General features: G+C 47.1%; 1 protein-coding gene across 2 annotated transcripts in view; it reads right to left on the reverse strand.

The window, feature by feature from the left end:
* The window catches only part of ARIH1 (ariadne RBR E3 ubiquitin protein ligase 1), a 50,196-nt gene extending 29,332 nt beyond the window's left edge, over positions 1 to 20,864 (reverse strand). Inside the window, exon 1 of one of the 2 annotated variants that reach the window (XM_083871167.1) lies at positions 20,397 to 20,864. In XM_083871167.1, the coding sequence (XP_083727293.1) occupies positions 20,397 to 20,750 (354 nt within the window). In that variant the 5' untranslated portion in view covers positions 20,751 to 20,864. The remainder of the gene's footprint in view (positions 1 to 20,396) is intronic. The other variant, XM_083871168.1, reaches the window with a different exon arrangement.
* Between the last annotated feature and the right edge of the window lie 2,433 nt (positions 20,865 to 23,297).

The following is a 23,297-nucleotide window of genomic DNA, read 5'->3' on the forward strand; positions in this document are numbered from 1 at the left end:
TTTCTGGAATCAGTTCTCCAATCTATTTGACTGCCTGACCACACAAACAGCTGCATTAGCACAAGGGGAAAGCAGGACAGCCTCTTTCACCACCAACACCAACAAAACCTTCACTGAAATAAAGCCCTCGGGTGACAGTGTAATAAGCACAAAGAACCAGTCTTGTGGTTTATACTATAAAAAGTGACACTCCTTCTACAGCGTGTTCTGACTCTTATTAATTCCAGCACAGATTGTTTAAGGCCAAACTACAATTTTTTTTTCCCAGCTTAAAAAGCCCATGTGAACCAAAGGAGCTTTAGAAAGGTTTGACCAGATCCCTGATGCAGTCCCTGTGGAACCCCATAAACAGCTGGGACAGCAGATCTGCACACTATGGGGCAAGAGACCCCAGAAATGGGTATTGCTTAACACTGCAGGTGACAAGTTCTGGTCCATATCTGAAGCAGTCTCCCAGGGCACAGGGATCCAAGCTCTTCCCTGCCTGCCTGACAACCACACCAGCTCTCCAACACCATCCCTCCCTCATCCAGCCCTGGAGAGAGGAGCAAGCAGCTCAACTCCTTCAAGTCAGTCCTGCCAACAAGAAGCTCTATGGGAATTTGAGAGTCTCCTTCACTAAAAGACTTCTCCAGCAGCCTCTTTTGGGATTTAGTCTCTGAACTTTCCAGGTTATTTTGTATTTGGGCCTCCACAACATCCTTTTCTGTAACTCAGTCTCTACTACGCAGCAATACCTAAAGGAGTTCTTAAAAGCTCACTTAAACACAATTCCTGGAGCAATTTAATCAAAGATGAAAATATACCTTGGTAAACAAACCAATCTTATCTCTAGATTATCTTGGTTATGATACCAGCCCCTGTAATTCTCCACTTATGAATTTCAGACAGCAAAGCACACAGCTCTTCAACATAAGGAGTCTTCACTCAGCCCAGAGATCTGCCAGATGTACAGAGAAACACAATCTTCTTCATTTCTCAAGCAAAGGCATTGAGAGCTTTAATTAAAATCAGCCTGAAGTCTTGTCCTACCTTCTACCACAGCAGCCCACTTGGCCACTTTTTAAGGCTTCTGGGAATACCTATTAATCACTTAATAGGCTAAGAGGCAGCTGAGGTAGTGGTCTCTGGCTGATTTTAAAGACAGGTTTCCTCTTCACTGAAGGAAAAGTTACAGTACACGGATAAGAAACTCAAATGGTCTGCAGTGATTATTAAGTAGAACAAGGTTGATCCAGCAAATATCACTCCCCAAAGGACACATAGTTGGAAGGGACAAGAGGGTTTCATCTGTGGGTTCTCCATTTTCCCAACACACACGTGCTGCAGCTTTCCAAAAGTTTCCCTAGGTCAGAGCCCCCAGGTATTCCAGCACAGCAAGGTCAGGGTACAGAACTGGACATTATTTAGGATTATACTGCTGACTCTGTGTACTGTCACCTTCTCCTGGCTTGCTGGGCTCCAGCTTCCCGCAGCACTGTTGGTTGAACATTTAAAAAAGAAAGGAAACGCCAGCAGCATGACAAGCTCCCACCAGAAATAGCTGGGCTGCCTGCTTTCACTGCCTGCCACATCCCAGATGTAGCACTCAAACCTCCCCTGGCTCCTTCCCTGATACAGAAGGCAAGAATTAACATAGCCCTGCCCTTGCTCATTCCTGGATAGGGACACAATCTGGGCTGGAGGCACACAGGGAGCACAGAAGACTGGGAGGGAGACAGCTAAATGGCAAATATTAGAGTTAAAATACAAATGCCTAAAGTTCTGGCATGAAGGACTGTTCCAGTCTAAGACCAGGCACACCATCATGGAACAGCTCATATGCACACACTTCCCTCACAGTTATTCTGGAGCAGTGCTGAAGGAGTCCACCACAGCATCCACCCCAGTGAGAGCTGTGTCCTGCACCTCGGGCACACAGGGCTGAAACACCACCAAAATAATGTGGTATTTCAACACCAGTTCTACTGCAGCCTTCCACCAACCCCCAGCCATCACTGTGGACACTCATGCTATAAAAATTACTGGAATGTCCAAACACTGGGTTCCACAGCACTGGGAAGTCAGGGGCTCTGTTCCACCTCCTCGCTGGGCACACAGGATTATTTCCTTGGGCTGACACCACGCAGATTAGTTATGAACAGGCTCCGCTGCCGCTCAGACGGGATTACTGCCGAGGCTGCACGCTCCTACCACGGCTATTTTCTTTTTGTTTACAAAGACAAATTTCCCTACAGAAAGCAGCCAGGGATGGACAGAGAGCGAGGGAACAGCCAACACGTTCCCCTCCAAACGTGGTCTGATGAAAGCTGAAACAGCAGATCTCACTTACAGCAGCCTCCTATTAAATTTTACATGTCGGAGCCGCGGCGGATTGCCTGGAGCCGAGGGCAGCGAGCCTGTTGATATCCAGATAGGAACAAACCCGAGGAAAGCAGCCATTTTGTTGAAATTCTCCGGGCACTTCAAAAGATTCCCTAACAAAACATTCCAAATAAAGCTCTGCCCAGACAGAAACACCCCCAGTCCTTCAGCAGGGATTTTTTTTTTTTTTTTTTTGAGATAACAAAGAAACCAAGTCCCCCATATGCTTCAAACAAATTCCACTCCACCACAGCTTTTCACTGGAGGTATTTACATTTACTGTCCTTATCTATGTTGCCATGCTCCAGCACACCAATGCAAGCAGGAGATACAGCAATAGGAAGCCCTAAAAGGTCTGGACTTCACCAAAGAAGCATTATTAATTCAAATAAAACTCCTTAATTTAATAGAATTTAATTCAACTGGAAGCTTCATCAGTGATAAGAGTTAAAATTCTTTTTGCTGTCAAAATAAGAGAGTATGAATCGGAAGGAAGAATCTGGATGCACTTAAATGCATAAATGAATTATAAATTAAATATTATTAGAACATTAGCTTGAATCAGAATTTCCAAGCAGCACAATTTGCTGAATGACAGTTGGGAGCACTTGATCCATTCATGTTTCCATCCATCAAGACGAGCTGCATGGGTAATTCTTGATGTTATTACAAAGAAAAGCACATTTTGCAGTTCAGCTTCTCCTCACATGCTGAGAGTCAGCTCCTGGTTCACTTTCAGCATTTACTGCAAATAAAAACCATTTAAGAACTACTTAAGCTCAGTTCTCCAGCAAAATCCTTTTTCACCTCCTGGAGACATGATATTGATAAATTCTTTTGTTTTGTTTCTTTCCATGTCATGGCTGGCTTTGTTTTCTACCCATGGTAGCTTCTACATTCCAACAGTTTTCATCCCCAACTGCCACACCTCCATTCCAACAACAGAAGTTTTACAGCAATAAGGATTTGATGCCACTTCCAGTTGGGTTTTCTACACAATTGCTTGGCACTTGTGAATCCAAGCAGATGCTCCAGAAACCCTGGCTTTCCCCAAGCCTCCAAACTCTGTAGAGAGTTCCAACCTCAGCAGTGTCCACTGCTGTATTCCATGGGGACACAAGACTGGGTTTCCATCTCCCAGCAGAAGGAAACTGATGGTTTCACATCAGCTGAGGAGACTGAGAGTTCAGCTTAGTGGAGGAGCAAAGAGCCACCACAAGCTAATGCTGGTCTGAAGCCAAGCAGCACAAACATCTGCTGCAGTGAAGTGGCACCTGGGGATAGCTGTCACACCACCAGTGTAAATATTTAACCAGCCCAAGCCCCGGTGTTTGCAATAGCAGAGCACCAAGTGGAAACTCCGCTGCCCGGCATCTCCAAGGCTCGTCACGTGCGCGCTGTGCCACGGGAGAGGAGCTGATAAATAACCCACAAGTCACGTTTAATGGCACTGGGGAGAGGAGGAGCAACTCCACCATGAGAGACTGTGACCAACACTACACACCAGGCACCAAAGAGTTGCTTTATCACATAATAAGCAAGGGGCACCAGCCCAAAATTCTGCAATAATCTGATTTCTGCTCCACTTGGACCCTCTGCTCTTCACCCAGCACCTCTCTCAGCCCCACACAGATAATCTCAGATATAAAGATACAGCTAGAAAGTGTCTTAAATCTAACCTGCTAAAACACATCACAGTGCAACTGCCAGCAAAAAGGTTTGCACTGTTCTGCAAGTGCACTGAGTGACCTTCGTTTGTGGAGATCCATTCACATCCATTCTTCCAGGAAACAATTACAGGAAATCTTACAAGCACAAAACCTCATTTCTAGCAGCTTAATAAAATTCCCAGGAAGCCAAAACAGAAGATGAGATCCAAGTGTTGTGTACTTCCAGGACATGATCTCAAACTTGCTAGTTTTAACTACCACCAACTGAGCACTCCGAGAAGCTGCTGGAAAACTTCTGTGTAATCTAATATTGCCTGGCTCAATTACAGCCAGAACATGAGAGGGCTGCAGCGAAGAGAGGACAGCGGCTAAAGGGCTCAGTCTACCAACCCATCCCTGCTCTCTCCCTCTGCCATCCCCTGCGGTCTGGGAGAGAATCACACCGTGGGATGTTTCTGCCATTGGCCATCTCAGGGTTCATAGGGACAGCACAATGTGCTGGTGGATCTCAGATACTTCTCATCTTCCCCTTAGAGATAATAACAACATCAGTGCTGTTCTTTCTCTGTACCCCACTGAGGGGATGGTCTTTGCATCTTACATACTACTGAAGCCATACCAGAAGACTTGAGTTAAAACTCTAAACCACATGAAAATGTACCAGTTTCTTGCCATTTCCACACAACTCCACAAGAAGCCAGGCTACTCCCTGTGACTGCTGTCATCTGCTGTCCTCCATCTGGCATTTGCCACCTCACTATAACTTCCCATTAACACATACAGAGCCTTCAACTTCTACGCCGATTATCTCTTCAGCTCCCTACATCTTTCTTCATCTCGTTAACTTCCCTTCACACATCATCTCCTAATTCTGAAAATTAAGTTTTACGGAGTTACTGAATTAGTACCATTATAGGCAGGCACCAAATGGTAGCTGGATCTGATGATCTCAATTTGTAGTAACTTACCTGCACTTTACTGACTATTTCCAGCTCTGATGAACATACGTTCTTCTAGCAGGGGAAGATAATAAAAAGCAACTTCAGCGAAAACTCTATTACTTCAGTTAATTGGTTCAAGAGACAGAAATGAAGCAGTCAGCTGCTTTACATTTTCTCAGAGCCTTTTGGAAAGCTTTCAGGTTAATGATTAGGAGCTGCCATGAAGAGCCATTGTCTAACAGAGCTTTTAAAATCAGAAAAAAAAAAACAAAACTTAAGCAACAATTCCAGGATGAATTAGCAAATTTGGAAATACAAAAACTGAATTCACACTGTAATACTTCTAAATAAAAGAAAATAGCTTGGATTCACCCTCCTGCTCTCAGACAACTGCAGAAGCTCCACCACCAACTCAACACAAATTAAAAACGACCAGGGAAGGCCTTTCCCAGCATTTCAGCTATAGCAGGACAGCTAGGGTTTGATGACAGGACAGAGAGAGATGCTAACCCTTATTTTATACATTTAATATGAAGAACACTTTGATTTCTACTTCCTTCTGCTATAGTTCTGGAGTGTAAAGTCCATACTTTAAAGAGGAAGGACCCACAGCTCCTGAGCTGATGTTTTACTGCCCACAGCAGCAGCATCACCCGAAGAATTTCTCTCTTCCTGGAGAGAAATCCCAACATATGAACAAAAGCTCAGCAAAGCTGTGTAGACAAATGAGCCCCAGCTCTGGAGTCTCTGCCGTGCTGAGCACTGGAGTGGAGCACATGGGTGCCAGAGTACGCTGCACAACGGCTTTATTCAATCCTGTGCCTCCCACTCAAGGATTTGCAAAGACTTGCCTTAAAAGAGTAGGAGAAGGTGATGGCATCATTTCCATATAATTCCTCCAGTTTACTATTTCAGCAGCTCCGTGTTATCTTCCCATCCACTGTGGAGGAAGCAAACCCAGCGCTGCAGCCAGGCTGGGCACAAGGTGAGGGCAAAAACCCCACAAGTTTTGGCTGCCATGGATGTAAAGGGCCTGTGTGTTCATCCAGGTAAAATCCAAGTCTCTGGTACTCACCAATTTCCCCCTCAAGTCAAACCTTCAGTCAACATCCAGCGCCACAGAGTTGCCCTGACAGGATGAGAGTCCATGAAACAGAAATGGGTATTTAGGAAATCAATAACAGAACCTCTGTGTCCCCATCACAAATGACACACAGTCACCTTCCCTGCCTGTCAATAGAACACCACTCCCACAGCCACTGTTCACAAAGCACATCTGAGCCCACTTCCCTCTCAACACCATTGCTCTTCCAGACCTCCAGGTTCTGTTTTTCCTCTTCTATCCAACCCAAATCCTATAGAAATTCTCACCCCACCACACTGAGTTTCTACCCATAGAAACTACATAGGTACTGCACTGATCTTACATATGGATCACAAATGAGTCCAGCACTATCAGACAGAAAAACTTAGGTTTTCTCCAGATCATAAGCATCCCTAAGGCAGAAAGATCACCATTAGAAACTTTCAGTTCTACTCAGTCTCTAGAAGACTGCACGCAGGGACAGTTTCAATTCTTCTCTCAGACCAATGTAACAACTCACTAATGCCCGGCTTGAATAAAATACACTGTATTGCTTCAAGAGGAAAGTAAAAGCACATTTTGCCACAGAAAGAAATGATACTGGATGAAGGCAGTGACTGACAGTAAGTACCAAAACACCATGGCTTGGCCCAAGAGCACAGGCCAGAAATCTCTCCCCCTGAACAAGATTCCAGAGAGGCCAAGGAAGACTCTCGACACCCAGAATGGCTTAGCTGTGCACCAACTCTATTTTTGCCTATGAGACGAAGTGACAGCAACTTGGATTACGATTTTAATCTGAAATAGGCCAGTAACTGGGCAAGACCAGACCAGCTCAGGAAATATTTATGCAGCAGCAACACAAGCTCACACAAGCACTGGCTCCCAGACTTGCCACTGGAGTCAGTAATGGGAGCACGAGTGACCAGACACAGGAACTGACTGGGTGAAGGGGGTCGCTGGTTTATTTTAACACAGACAGGATCACCGTGTCACAGACAGCTGAGCTGGCACAATCTGGACAACAGGGACTTGCTTCCAAGAAATCTGTTTGTCTCGGTCTGCCAAGAGCCATGTGTCAGGCATGTTAAAGCTGAGTCTTCCCATATCAACAGACCCCCAATCTTCTTTGTCCCAAAGACTGTAAAACATATTGGGGTATACTTTGATGGCAGGTACAGCCAAAGGTCCCACGTTTTTTCTCCATTACCCCACCAGGTACAAAGAGCAGGCCCTCACCCTCTTCATCCTAGTGTCTGGGGGCTATATTCACGTGGCCTACCAAACCTTGATAGTAAATTGTGGGAATACTGCCAACATCTACTACCAAGTGTCCTCAGTGTAACCACGTGAGCCTGACAGAAATACACTTTTTTTTTAAGGTCTTTTATTAGTCAATGTTGGAAAGACTGGAAGTGGCATATGTCAGGCCAGCTACTCATCAAGCTGATAAAAGGAAACAACCCAAAGCACATTTTTCATGTGCTGTCTTCAGTGACGCCACTCTTGAATGAACTGCACATTTTTGGGAAGGTACAGGTCTGCTGATGTGGGCTCCAGAAACTGTCCTGTTTGCAGGCAGAAGTGCATGTTAAAGGAATAAAGCTGAAATATGAACTGTATATCTGCTTTCTTCCTTTAAATAATTCTGTACAAGTCTTCTAGAGTCTCAAAAAAGCTTTCCCTGCTCTTCTCCCTCACACCAACATGTATTGGTACATTGACTCGGCTGCTTCACCACAATGTGCACTGCATAGGCCTGGCCCAGAGCCAGAAGCACCCAGAGGGCTGCACCCACATCCTGGGGTTTATAAATCTGTAGGAGATTTATAAATCTCACTGTTCCTCCACACCAGGGAGGAGAACTGCTGGCTCTGCTGGCTCCTGCTTCCAGCAGCTCATGCAGCATAAAGAACAGGCACTCAGCTCTGGCCAGTGAATGATTTCCCAGGTAACAGTACCCAGCACTTCATGGATTTTGCACACCTTTAGGACAATAGAACTTTGCTTTTGCTCCTCTTTTGCTGCTTTAAGCACATTCAGAGGCACCACCCAGCCCAGGGTAGTGTTAGGAGGCTGCTACAAGCAGATCAGTGGAGGAAGTATCAGAAAAAACTTCAAGCAAATGATACCATGGCATACTTGAAATGTTTAGAAGAAAACTGAAAACCTCTAGGAGGAGCATGAAGGTATTTTTCCAATACTCAGCATCACACTGGAAAGAGTAAATTCCCAATAAAATTCCCAATAACTTGTGGATTTTTTCCACAGTCTATTTCCACAGCAGGTCTGTCTGTAGTTCAAACTTGTGCCATGAAAACAACTAATTGATTTTCTGGGTTAACTTCTATGAGTTCTCACAAAAGGGCTCTCAAATTGTCCTTTCAGATGATGATTTAAGGATGTCCCCTCTTTATACAGTGTGCAAGCAGAGGATCAGCCTCCAAGGATGTTCAGCATCAATGTGCCTCAAACACCACTGGTTATGTTTCAGGTTTTGGGTGATCTGCCTCCCACCTGCTTTTGTTAGTGGGCACTGCTGGAGAACACCTACCACAGGGTGCTTGGGCACAAAGACACATGAGTTGTTTAACACAGAAGATATAATCCAAACACACTCTGTATCACCTCAAGACAATCACTGCTGACTCCTAAAAATCACAGGATAACCTGACTGAGAACAGAGCTTTATCCCCAGAAATCAGAGTCCTCAGACTCAGAGGTATTTCGGGGAAATAACTCATTATGCAAAAATCTCACAGCAACATGCCTGTGCAGCCTGTCCTGAATCCTGACTTTTAGCTCAGAACATTATAATTAACATTTTCCAGCAAATACACAGACAGGAAAAAGAAAATGGTAAGGGATGAGAACTTCTTCCAGGAGCACAATGAGGTGGCACCCACAAACCCCTGCAAGTTAAAGATCGACCATGGTAAGCAAACAAAAGCCATCCCAATGAATAACTGCTCTCCTTGCAGTGGCCAGGTTACTCCAAAAATATTTGGATACATAGTCATTGGTGGCATGCAAATGTTAACCCCTTCAGGGACAGCGCAACTGATGAGAAAAATGGGCTTAGCACAAGAATTTTTAGCCAGGGGAAATTTAGATGAGCATTTTTGGAGAAAAAAAAAAATCCTCAACATTCTTCTATCTTCTCTCTATCTTCTCTTTCTCCTCCAGGCCCTAGTGAGAAGAGCACTTGGTATTTTTCTTCAGTTCTCTGTCTCTCATTGCTTCTGATTTTGTCCCTTCTTCAAAGGAGCACCCACTTCTATGATCCATTTCCTCTTCACTGGGGCAAAGAGGAAGTTTTCCCATTGCAGTGAAGCATCATCACACTCCACAGTATTTTAGGAAAGAAAAAAAAAACACATTCCTTAGAGTAATTTCATCTACCCATCACAGGCAAAATATGTTTAAACCACCCAATGTCACCCTGACATGCAGGAAATCCATTTTGGTGATGCCTGTGCCTTAGTCTACAACTCTAAATCAAGAAAAAAAAAAAAATAGCCATCTTAAGAAACTCTTTAGGCCCAGGAAACCACTGCCAATGCAGCAGTGGCTTGGGGATGTAATCTTTGGCAGCATCTTGACACTGGCAGCAGCCCCAGCACAGATGTGGTTGTGGCTTGTACCACTTCCCTGCAAAAAGCAGCTTTACCTGCAAAAGCACTTTGTTCTGCTGGCACAACCTGCATCTGCACTTGGAAAACCTGCCAGCATCCTTTCCCCAACAAGCCTCTTCTAGCTCAGATCATTTTTTAATGATGACTTCGCAGTTTATTTACCACACTCTGCTCATTTATTCTTACTTAGTTTTACAGCCAACAAAACACAGCCCTGGCAACACTTTATTTTATAAACCGGGATTTCCGCTACAAGAATTTTGCCTGTTTACACCCCAAAACCTTTTCCTCTGAGGGCTCTGCAGATGCCACCTTTGAAGAAAGGATATTCTGGAGGCATGAGGAGTTCAGCAATCACTTGTTCGCTCTTGTTCCCAACAAAGACATACCTCAAAGTCTAACTGCAGTCTCTAATTGCTGCAGGTATTTTTAACCAACTACCTGAGCTCCCTCGAGTTAAGAGAAAATAAGTCTGGTGGGATCTGATACAGAAATAGCAGAACACAAGTCACACAGCAGTGGGGGAGAAAGGGAAACCTCCAGTGTTTTCACCATTTTCTCGTTTAAGAGCTTTGAAGACTTGCTTCTACACAGACTTGCACTCATTTAATCAGAAGTGTTTCTACAGCTGTTGAGTAAAACCAGCAAGAAGGTGCAGATTCCCCATCTCTATTCTCTTTTGGGAGGGAACGGGAAACAAAGCCGGGTGTGCAATTCTGTATTTGATGGACTGCACAGTAGCTGACAAGGGTATCCCTTGCTCCTCTCCCATTAAAATATTACTGTCATCAAGACACTGGGCTTCTGCAAGAGGAAAAACCCACCTAATCAGCCCTGCCTTGTAACTGCTGTGCAGGGCAGCAAGAGGAATAATTACACTAATGACTAGTGAATAATTGAGTGCACTGAACAGGCTGGCACCCAGCCTCCTCCAAACCCCAGTGCTGCCTGCAGGAACACCCTGGCAAAGGACAGCAGGGAATTACAGCACGGCACACGAGAGTGACACAGATCCCAAACACCCTCCCTCCAGAGAGTTTCAGCATCCATCATCCCTAAAGAGAACTCCAAGTCCTTGCACTGTTCCCCTCCTAGAAGTTATCATCCCAGCCAGAAATGGGTTTGTGCACATTTTCAAGCATCAATCTCATCCTATTAACAATACAAATAAGGACATTTCAAGCATGTCATATTACCAAGTAAAATAAAGAGACTGGCTATTAGAGAACAACATAATGCACATCTAAAATGAGTATAAATCAAAGAGTATCACCTCAATTTGCTCAGATGGCCTTTCAGTCATATCAGAAGTATTACAAACTATCAAAACAAAGACATCTGACACATTATTTCATCAGATTTCATAGTGTACAGAAATCGTTAATTTTTTTATTAAATTGTTATTTTATATTATAGTTATTTTCCTCCAGGCACACTAGGTAAGGTTTTACTCCAAGAACCTTCCACTTGACACTGTTGCTCCCAGAAGAAAAATTACACTGCTAACTAAGAGCTGAAATGTTGCTCTTCCTCCCTTTTTATTAAAAAGCTGCTGTTCAGCCTACTTTTAATACACATTGTTTAACAGTTCTGTTACTTCCAAGCTCCTGCTCTGGAATCCAACCTCAAGACATGGCCATGGCTCTCCTACATTCCTCTTTCCATGCCATTCCTTTCACTCTATTTCTCAGATCCTAGAGGACTAGGATAAAGATAACTAGGAGTTAACCTAGTCTTGAGTTTTTCTTCCCACACAGGAAAGCTCCTTGCAAGGGAGACTGTTTATTCATGTGAGTCCTCCTGGTTTCCTCTAATCCCTCTCCACATTTTTTATCTGTCAGACAAAGGAATGCTGATTGCATTTGTGTTTTGTTTCACGGGAACACACCAAGCCCACGGTTACCAGCTGCAGAGGGTACTGAAGTTTTGAAAAACTCCCCAGAGCTCTTTCCAAAGTTAAATATGTGCTTCTAACTAGATGTGCCCATAAAACAAGCCACAGAAGATCTGGATGCACATCCATTTGTTTTGCTGACAGAGCTGAACAACTCAAACAGCAGAACTTCTGGAACAAAGCAGCTGCTCGTGGGGTCAGAGGGCTGAGCAAGAAGAGCACAGAGGACACACCTTTAACTGGAGAGTTCCCTGATCCCCTGGATTCTACAGCCCTGCAAACAGCCGTAGCTAGGCAGTCAGGGAATGGGAACTGGCCCAGACCAATATCCATGTAACCACGGCTCTGTTGTGGGTACACATCTGTACATCCCAAAAAAAACACCACTGGGGACGAGTGTCAGACACTCAAAAACCAGAATGGTCTGAGTGCATTGGTGTTTCAAGCCAACCAAGCCCACCCCAAGTGCTCCAACTCAGAAAACCAAAGGCAAACCCCAAAGAAATGACACAGAGCAAAGCACTGCACTGTCACCACCATACCAGGTCCACACACACATCAAAGCAAGCACAGGATGGTAAAAACAGCTGTGTCCTGCTGTGATTTTTACACAAGGGTGGTGTTCAAATACCAGCTCCTTCCTCTGTGGCTCTGGAAGTGTTTTGCTGAAGAAAACAGCTAAAAAAACCACCCTTTGCAGGGCAGCACCCAACACGCTCCTTCAGAGGTTGACCCAATCACGAACATCAGGCAGGAAGTGGGAACCTTCAGAACCACTTCAAATTTTCATTTCTTTACCTTGGAACAAAGCCTCTTCAGGCTGTCTCCTTAATAAGAATTGCAAATATTAGTTTAAAAAGAAAATCTTTGAACTAACACTCGAAGAAGTCAGTTATTTTGGCATTTGACTACTTTCAGGAGCAATTATACAGATTCTTCTAGTTCTACAAAGTTTTTAATGTGTGTTCTCCACTTTGAGAGGACTTTAACTGTGCCCAAATAGAACCCTTCTGAGCAGGAACTCCTACTCAATCCTGATTATTTGCTGGGAAACAGAGTTTAGAGTCTACATCCCTCATCTGGTGAACTTACTGCAACAATCACAGACAATTTTTCTGAAGGGCTGCAAAGGCAATAAGCAAATATCCAAGCTTTTAATTTCAAACATTGGGATTATCTCCCTCCAGCTCCCAAATTCCTCAAATCACAAAGCAATGAAAGCTTCATCTGTTGTGAATTAAAATGCACATGAAAAGGCCTATCTGTGGTGTCACAGTACACAGAGAGTCCCTCCCCTCAGACCAGGAAGCCTTTCACACCTCCATGTCTGAGACACAAGTACTCTCCCACAAGACTTAATTCTGAAGCAGATGGCCAAGACATGATCCTTGCACTGCTTGTCCCTGGAAACAAGAGGTGCCACATGGTGCTCTAGGATATAAGTTTTTAACCAAGGAAGATACAAAACCAGGAATGTTTTAGAAAGACTGAGAAGAAAGACCTTAATGTGCCAGCACCAGTGGAAACTTCCAGGAGAAGACCAAGGAGGCCAGATTTAGGTAGGCTGTACACTCAATTACTACCAGATTACAGCCAAGAGCCACCTGCTCACAGAGTTCTCAGCTACTCCCTGTCCCCAGCAGCTGCATTTGGCTCCTCTCCCAGGCATCTCCTGGGAGGACCACAACCTTTTGCTGTCACACAGACATGCCGTGCTGCAGCCTGGCAATAAGGACAGGCACCAGAACACGGCCATGGAGAATCTGTGCTCTCCTCTCCAGCTCTCTGGGCTCCAGGCTGCTCCAGACGGAGGACACCAAGGGGGGACACATGTCCCTTCAAAGCCAGCTTTGTTTCTCCTTTTACTAGGCAGTGGCAATGCCTACCAGCTTTGGGCTCCACCAGCTCCCAAAACTCAAGGCAAGGCTGCTGGCAACGCAAAACACACCACAAACGCCCAAGACGCTTTCACAAGGGCTTACTCACTTCTTCCAAGTGACTTTGATGCTGTCAAAAGCGATCTACGTCAGGTTTTGGATCTGAAATGATTCCCAACATCTGGAAAAAGTTCTCAGTCTCTAAAAACAAGGAAAAGACTCAATGCTGATGGCTTTGTTTCAGTGTTGTGTATGTACAGCGGTTCACACTCTCCCCACAGTGAGCTGCTCTGAGTACCAGAGATAATGACCTGGCTTTGCTACAGCACCTAAACAAGGGATCACTCCTGCAAGAGCCTCTGTACTTATATGGGCATTCCAAATTAGAGAAAGGAACAGACTTGTGAAGTATAAACTCAGTTACACCTGAAACAGCTACTAAGGGAAGCCCTGGATGGCAGTTTTCAAAGCATTTATTTAAACAGTGTTTCCATCACAGCTCAAGATCAAAAGCTAAGAGCAAGGCAAGGAATTCTATGCAGGCCGAGCTCAGGGTTTCCAACACTCCCAACACCCAGGATAGTGAAGATACTTAAATATTATCAGCATTTCCATTATCAGATTACTAATGATTTTTCTCCAGCTGACTGCCTCGTCCCCTCAGAGCCTCCTGCCCCAACATCCCACACAAAGCAGCAGCTCTCTCCCAAACATGAGGCATCTGTATTCCAGGCTGTGCTCAAATGCACCATTTGGCATTACTGAGCAGCTATGAACCCTCCCAAGGTGTTCTACAATAAACGAGGCGACAATTCCCTTGCAGTTGCTGCAGCTACTAAATGACTTGATGAAATTCAGCAGCATTATGTGCTTGTATGCACCCAACAGCCTCCAAACATCCTTTGTGGCTGTCAGGGATCCAGAGTAGCCAGACACAAAGGGAAAACATCACTTACAATGCTCAGATCCTGAAAATTTCAGGAGAAATCTGGAGGACCCTGAACAGGGGAGTTTGGGACTGAGCTATGTGGAAAGGACTTCCAGCCTTCAGAGTTACTGACAAATTCCAGATTCTTTCCCCAGTTAACCAGCTTTCCTAAGCACAGGAATGAGTTGCTACCTTCTCCAGAAAAAAAAGACTCCTGCAAAGAAATTCTGGATGAAAATGTTGACTTGCTGTTAAAATAAGCACAAGGTGGGGGATCAACCATCACTTTCTTCAGCTACCACACCTGACACCAACAGCACAACCACATTCTTGTTTGTCTCATTAATGGAGTAAAGGGGAAGAGAAATTAGTTTAGAAATACAAAACTGAAAACCATTTAACAAGTGCCAAACACCTGAACTGCCACATTTCCAAACACAGGACTGCCCTCCAGTTCCAAAGGGCTTTGGAGCTTTGGGGTTTATCTGCTATTAGGAACTCATGCAAGGTTAAAACTAAGGGATCAGGGCTTGGGACAAGTATAAAAGGGAAATCTGTGTTTTCATTTTTAATGATGTTTTAACACCCAGAAATAGCTCTTGTTTCACATCAGCTGCAGTCTCAACTCTGACTTCATGGCACAGCTTCCAATTTACAGCAGAAACAGCCCTTCTACTTTGCACAGCAGGAATGGTCCTGCTCACTGAAATTAAACCCCGAGGGAATAGCAACAACTGTACTTACTATTTAGTTTTAGCTTTCCGGAAACAAACATTTAAAAGTAGCTAAAAAACAATGAATGTTTTCAGTTTCACTTAGAAACATCCCAAAACACACTGGTCCCCATCTGCACCCCAAGGCCCCTGAGAAAAAGGCTGCCTTGCTGTGATTTTGGGAAAACTACATTGAGACAATAGCATCCAGCATCAAATGTTTTCACACATGGCCAACCATGAGATTTGCATTTGGCCTAACAGAAACACAAAGCAACTGGTCATATTTAAGTACAAAGTTGAAACTTCTCTGGAGACTTAACAAGACTTCTACCTTGTAAGACTGAAATTTAAAGTAGTATTTTTTAAAAATCTATTATACTCAGAATTACATGTCTTGGTAACCAGGAACAGACACCATGTGATTTCCAAAAGCTTTGGTGTGATTGCTTATACAAGATTCCAGCAATGCTTTGTCAGAATGAAGTTTATGCCATTCCTTGGAAATATTAAATGCATTCCTACTATAATGAAACACCTTATAAACACCACGTGACAGAAACATGGGCTTTAACAAAGCATTTCCTTTCAGCATCATAACACTTAGGCCCCTGACATGAGTTTTATTATCAAATAAGTAACCACACAAGGAGGTTTGCTAATGCACTTGGCACTGCCAGAGGACCCGGATGGATGGAAGCAGCACCAGCCTCAAGTGTTTCCACCCACAGACTCCCACCTAATGCTTGTCAGGCAGCTCCAAGCACTCCCATTTCCAAGATGTCATCTCTAGCATTAAACACAGTTTTAAGCACTACCCTGTGCAACAAGCAGCAATTCCTGTTGCTCACTGGCAAGTCATCCCTGCTTTGGACAATGCCTTTGGAATGCACTGCCCACAGTATGCTGAATTACACCAGCATTGGGAAGATTTCCTAAGTTCTGCCTGGAAATCAGGATGTTTTGTCCAAGCAAATGAAGCCACTCTTTAACAAGACCCCTCCTGTAACAAAAGGTTTGCAGTTGTTGTGACAGAGCTCTACTTAACCAGGGCTGTGGAACTCCAGGAGCCTCTGGGAAAAGCCATTCCTCAGCAAATATGGGGGTTTAGCTTTGGAGTTATTTTAGCTTTGGGCTTATTTTAATGGCAAAGCTTCTACCAGCAAGGACCTAACCTTGCTTCCAAAGAAGTTATCAGGCTCCATCATGTAAATGAGAAACCTGTACTTGCTGCAAATGCTCTGATGTTACACCTGACCTCATCTGCTCTAAAAAATCTAATTTAAAGCCTTTAATCAAAAGAAAAGGTATTTTTCAGCTAGACTAAGTTTTGTTGGATCTAGGAATGCCACATCCTTCCAGAGAAAGCTGAGGTTTGAAGCTCAGCATGCTCACAATCACCCAGCAGGCCAGGCACAACACCCAGCCACATCCCAGATCCTGATCCTTGCTGTGGGGTGGGGAAAGAAAACAAGAGGCTCAACTCTTTTTTCTGCCACCTCAGAGCTTCATCCCAGTATTTTCAATACCTCACCATTACAAAGTGCAGGAAGAATGAATATGGTCAGTGACATCACAATAATGTCATTGGAATGCTCCAGAAAAAAGCAGGCAAAAAGGGGAAATTAATCCCACCTGGAAATACAGGAATTGCACAAGGTTGCAACAAAGCAAGGAGAGGACTGGGGCAAGCCAGGCTACAGAGACACATCATGTGCTCTACTCAGAGCAGAAATAAATATGCCATTCTAAACATTTTTCAAGTTTATTTTCAGAAAAAAATCTAGAGCAAAAATGGAAATAGCAATCTGATATTAAAAAAAAAATTAAAAGGAAGTGGCAGTGGATTATTTGGACAAAAGTTCAGAGAGGAAGAATATGGGGAAGACATTCAACACTGGGAAAATGCCTTTGGGAGGAGGAAGCCTTTTGTTCCACAGCACCTCTGTGTCTAGGTTTTTACAGTCCCTTGCTAACTTACTCTGCCAGCAGCTGGAAAACCACCAGAAATCCGCCTGTTTACTTAGACAACTAAAATTCCAAATACCATGGCAAATGGCTCTCTGCTCCACCTAATCACAGGGAGAGGATGGGAGGAATACTCTGAGGTTTACAACTCTCAGCCAACCAACCACACAAGGCTAAGGGGTTATTCATACCCCTATTTATGCATTTGGAGAGCAAGGGGAATTCTTGTCCTGCGACACACAGAGACAAATCAGATCATGAGCATAAGTGCCAAATACTGTACAAAACCCACCATCAAACACCTGAAATCCTGCTTATGCTCAGCCAAGAAAGCGCGAGTGTAAAACATTCGGAGTATCTGAAACATTCTGAAACCTGCCTGGTCCACTGCAGGTTCAGGGGTCTTAGGGAGACCAAGTGGCAGCAGAGTTTGGAACTGAGCAGATGTCTCCAAAAGCCCACTGCAGGCTGCGGGGTGAATCACAGGCTCTGTGTGTGAGCTGCAGTTCAGCCACAAGTTAGCTCCTACTTCTGCAAAGTCTCCATCAGACCAAATCCCTGCCCTAAAAAGTTCATGTTTGTTCTCACACAGCTTGTATTTGGAAACGACCAAATGGATGGGAGAAAAAATTGAATTTAGTCCCTTCAACTATAGCCCTGTCAGCTAATAACTGCTCAAATGGAGTGCTTTAATACACAGTTATACCTGCCATGGCTCAAATACTTCCTGGCAACTACTCTGTGGCTCCTCGCTCCATTTTCCTTTCACTGCAGCTGCAAAACAAAACCCCATTTATGCCTTACACTTGATCATCAAAAAAATCACTCATTAGAGAGCACGAGACCTACAGCTGAAGTTTGCAGGCTGTATATTACATCTCCCTTGCACAAGTAAGTTCAAAGCACTCAAAAATGTAACCACAGCCATCACTATTTGCTACCAAGAACCCATGGCAGACACACAGGGACCAAAGCCATCCAGTACTTGACTGGAACAAGTGAATCACAGCTCAGCAACTGAGGATCCGCAGCAGGATCCCGAGCCAATGTGACTCCAGAAAAGGTTTAGTGAACCAGAAAAGCAGCAGCAGCAATCCTGGTTGGGCGCCAAACACAAGGAAATAAACAGAACAGAGCGCTGGAAGATTTCACCAGCAGCCACAGGAGTGGGGATGAGCAAATGCTGAAGCATCAGCCCAAGTCGGGGCACTGACCTCAGAACAGCCCAGAAATGTGATGGCAGGAAGCTGGCATTTAACAGCCATCCACTGCAACTGAGTGTTTTCCTGCCCTCTTCTAATGCATTCCGGGGCCTAAGTTGGTTTTGGGTCCCCAGTTTACCCCCCTGGCGTTCTGGACTTTGTGCACCCTGCTCTGCCAAACCAGGAGGAAGCACTGCAAACCCCAGGCAGCGAGTGGAGCAGGAGAGCAGCCACGGGAAGGTCTGGGGGTGGTTCTGCAGAGCCCAGCACAGGGTCAGACCTCCCGCTGTCACCCGGGGACGGGGCAGAACAAGGGGCTCGTCACCTCAACTCATTTCTCTCCACCAGTTCAGTAACTCGCAGGTCGAGCACACAAGTGAAACAGCTTCAGGGCAGGGTAAGAGGGGGGAAATCCACTCAGACCATCAATCAGGACCTGCTCTAACAAATTAGCTCACAAAGAACATGCTAAGTCCACCAGCCAAGTATGGAAAAATGCAGGACCAGGAACAGTCTCAACTCCTCACTGGCAGTGACTTTTCCATCACTTGTCTTAAGCAAAGGTAAGGAATATGTCAGAATCTGTTCAATACAGACTGGGCCATGACTTCTGCAATCTTAATCATTAAACACAGACTCACTATTTTAATGGCTATTTGAAAGAGTAAAATGCTGAACTTCCCAACTGTTTGCATGTCTGCCTGCCAATTGTTTCCCTCTCTACATCAGGATCAATAACTGGGAGCAAAGAAACATCCCTGTTTAACCATGAGATCTTCTTTAACTGCAGGATAATCAGCTAATCCGGGCAGACTCCTTTACTCAGCTTTACATGGGCAATGCTATCATTAAAGTTATAAACTTTAATTTGACTCAAGGAATGCCATTTACTAATGTGGCACGCAAATACTTTTACAGCCGTTTGCATCAAGCTCCATATAAACTACAGGGGATTTATAGCACATAAAGCAACATTTTAAAGCTGCTGTTACAGCCACTGCAGAGCACGGGACAGTTGGAGAAAAAACATTCACTGAGGCATCTCGTGTTTAGAGATTTACACACAACCAGCGATAACTGCTTTCTGGGCACTGGATTATAAACCAGTATAATAACTGCTTTCTGGGCACTAGATCCCTCAATATTTAATATCCACAGATTTCTCACGCTATTCCCGTTGGCATACTGGAAAAGGGTAGCACTTCCTAGTGAGTCTCAGTAATGGTAAGGAAACAGGACGAAAGAAAACCCATCACCTGAAGAGAAGTGAACTGCATCAGAAACTTCACGGCTGAAGCCAAACCGCGCCACGAACATTTAGAAAGAGGTGCTAAATCGCTTCAGTGGCTTGATTTTTTTTCCCAAAAAACTCAGGAACCAAGAGATAAGACCTAGATACTTAGATCTGGAGAAGGTAAATGTTATTTCGAACTCTATTTCCGTTTTAAAGAGACACGCTTAAAAACTGAGGGTAAAAAAAGTTATGGTTGGGAAGGGATTGCCCGCACCCCTCCTGGTCTGTGCTGGAAATAAACACAAGGTTCAACCTCTGTGTGTGGCGGGGCGGGGGGAAGGGAAGGGAGACGGCAACAAAACCAGAGCGGTGCCTCTCCTGGAATTCCAGGGCTCGCCACGGACTCCGCGGGTTACCCAAGGAGCTGGAGGAGCTCCTACCCGCCAAACACCATGAGGACGGAGGGGAATAAAGAAAAAGACATAGACTACAGCCCCCAGCTCGCAACCACACAAAGAAAGAGGAGCCCTTTGAGTGCCAAAGGCCTCGTTCCCGACGCTTCCACAGCAGGAAGCGAGATCCCGGCCGGGCCCGAGAGGCCTCCCGGGAGATCGGGGTGGCGAGGAGCCCCCTCCACCCCGGGGTGTACCCAGAGGGGTCCTGCCCCCCGCCCCGCCAGCGGCGGGGGATACAGAGCTGAGCCCCCTCCAGCCCCGGGCGTGCCGAGGAGCCCCGTCCGGCCCCGGGGAGAGCGAGCGGTGTCCGTGAGGCGCTGGCCCCATGACGGGCCGGGCCCAGTGCCCCCCGAGGCCGCCGGCCCGTCCCGCCGCCCCCCGCGCCCCTTCCCCCGCGTGTCCCCCCCGGTCCCGGCGCCGAGGGGCCGCACCTGGATGACCTCGTTGACCTCGCGGATGCACTCCACCATGTGCTGCAGGATCTGCTCGGCCGTCAGCACCTCGTAGCGATAATCCTCCTCCTGCTCGGGGCCGCCGCCGGGGCCCGGCCCGCCGCCCAGGCCGCCGCCGCCACCGCCGGGCCCCAGCCCGCCCGTCTCGCTGCCCAACAGCCCGTCGCGTTCTCCGCCGACACGGACGGGCTCTACGAGCTCCACTTCGCCCAGGTCCAGATTATCGTCGGGCTCGTCTTCCTCCTCGTCCTCCTCGTCCTCCTCCGCGCCGCTGTCCTCGCTGCACTCCTCGTCCTCGTCGAACTCGTAGTTGTACCCCTCGTCCGAGTCCATGGCGAGGCGCTGAGGGAGCGGCGGCGGCTCCCGCGGCCTCCCCGCGCCCGGCCCCGCCGCCGCCGCCGTTGGCCCCGGCCCGGCCCGGCCCCGCCGCGCCTCAACCGCCGCCAACAAAGGGCCGCGGCCGCCGCGCTCCGTCACCGCGCGCCCCGCGCGTCACCGCCGCCCGCCCGCGCCTGCGCGCCCGCCGCCGCCTCGCCCCGCCCGCCGCCGCCGCCATCTTGGGTGCGCGACACGCCCCCGCCCAGCCCCCGCCCGCCGCACGCCGCCGCCGCCGCCATGTTGAGTGTGGCGCGGAGCCAGGGTGGGCGCGGCAGGGAGGAATATCCGCACCCCGGGGGTGGGAAAGACCTCCGGGAGCATCGAGTCCAACCTCAGACCCGATACCGTCCTGTCAAGCAGACCAGAGCACTGAGTGCCACGTCCAGCCCTTCCTTGGACACCTCCATGGATGGGGACTCCACCATCTCCCCATCCAATGCCTGACAACCCTTTCCATGAAGAAATTCCTCTGATGTCCAACCTGAGCCTCCCTGGGACAGCTTGAGAACGTCTCCTGTTGTCCTGTCCCTTCTCCCCTGGGGGCAGTGCCTGTCCCCAGCTGCCCCCTCCTGTCAGGGAGTTGTGCAGGGCCACAAGGTCCCCCCTGAGCTCCCTTTCTCCCACTGAGCCCCCCCAGCTCCCTCAGGTGCTCCTGGTGCTACACTGTATTAAGTGGTTGAACTGCACCTTAAAGCTCATCTCATTACACCCCCTGCCGTGGGCAGCAGCACCTTCCACTGTCCCAGGGTGCTCCAATCGCCATCCAACCTGGCCATGGACACTTCCAGGGATTCAGGGGCAGCCACAGCTGCTCTGGGCACCCTGTGCCAAGGCCTCACCCCGCTCACAGGGAGGGATTCCTTCCCAATATGTAACTAAATTTTCTCTTTTTCAGTTTGTACCCATTACTCTGCCCTATCCCTACAGTTCCTGATGAAGCTGGGGGTGTGGGGGAGCAGAAAGTTTGGGGGGGTTACCAGCTTGTCCTTCTGCCCAGCCAGTGGTGGGACATGAGGTGGAGCTGGGGCATGGAGCCCCCTGAAGTGTGCTGTGGGCTAAGTGTGGAGACGACTCCCACTGCCACCATTAAATTGAGTGGTGTGGGGTCTGTGGCAAGCGACTTGTGAGGGCAGTGTGATGCAAATGTGAGGGAAAGGTATAAGAAAATAGGTTGCACTGCCTCAAAACTAGAATAAAATTGCACTGAGACCCTCTGGGCAGAAATTCCTAATCATTCCATGGGATAAACGTGAGCTCACCGTCCCTGGGAGGACCCTGACTGTGCCAGGTGGCATCTCCAAGCTCCAGTGTTGCCTTCTGGTCCGTGAAGATGGTACTACCTGGGTTTTCACTGGTGCCAGGCTTGATTCCTTTTTTCTGTTAATTTGGCATTTTGCAGCGAGAACACACGAGTGGTTTCATCCTCAGAACAGGGATAGCCTTTCTTACCTCCTGGAGTTGACAAGTGCCCTGGGCAGTTCAGGAATGCTGTTCCCGGGTGGTCTCATCCCTGCCAGAGCCTCTCACCTGGACACTGAGCTGCCGGCAAAGGGCAGGATGGACTCTGGGGCGCTGCAGGGGCTGAGCACCCTTTGTCTCAGCTTTCCCTGCCTCCAGCATCAGCTGTGCTCAGCCTGATACGGAGGAGGCTCGCTGGGCTCATTGTCTGCAGCCGTTTGGGGAGCTCACGGAATTCCGGTTGGCTTGGAAACAAGGCTGCAGTCTGGCCCAGAGGAGAACCAGCTGCTCCCCCCTCTCTGCCACTGTTCACCATGGATGTGACAGCCTGGCACAGCCCGGGAGGGCTCCAGAGCCACCTTCTCCCACTGGTGCTCGCCTTCCACATCCTCATGCCCTGGGGAATAATTTCTTCCCGGGGTGAAATGGGGCCATTCGGATGTGGTGATGTTATTCACCCACTCTGCCCGGATGAAGATGAGACTCATCAGGGCAGTATGTGGTGTAGGTGTGACAAATTTCATCGGCTCTTTAGGACAGGAGTCATTAGATGCATCAGGATCCTGCTTCCTGCTTTTGCTTCATACAAATCCCTTGTGAAACAGGAAGAAAATTAGAAGTCGCATCCAAAAGGGTGTTTATTTCCTGCTGGAACACGGTATAATGATGGCCACAGCAACAGGGGTTTACACATGCAGGTGCCCTCAGGGATCCAGAGAGATTAAGTGTCCATGGCCTCTAAATGTCTCTAGAACCTTCAGTGGGTACCCAGCTGCATCTTCAGACACACAGGCAGCTCCCTGAGCTCTGCTCTGCCCAGGTCAGGAGGGCACAGGGGGTGTGGACTGGACATGCACATTGCCTCATGCCACATTACCTAGTCAATAAAGCCCGTTCTCTAATTACCCAACTTAGGGGCAATTGCAAAGGCCGGAGCTGTAATCATCCCGCCCTACATAAATGTAAGTAGCCCTGACTTGGTTCAGCTCCAGATGCACCATCTGGACATCTGCCAGCCTGGTCACACCTGACATGTCATGTGTG

Source organism: Zosterops lateralis (genome assembly GCF_965231275.1).
Source record: "Zosterops lateralis genome assembly, chromosome: 13".
Lineage (NCBI taxonomy): Eukaryota > Metazoa > Chordata > Aves > Passeriformes > Zosteropidae > Zosterops > Zosterops lateralis.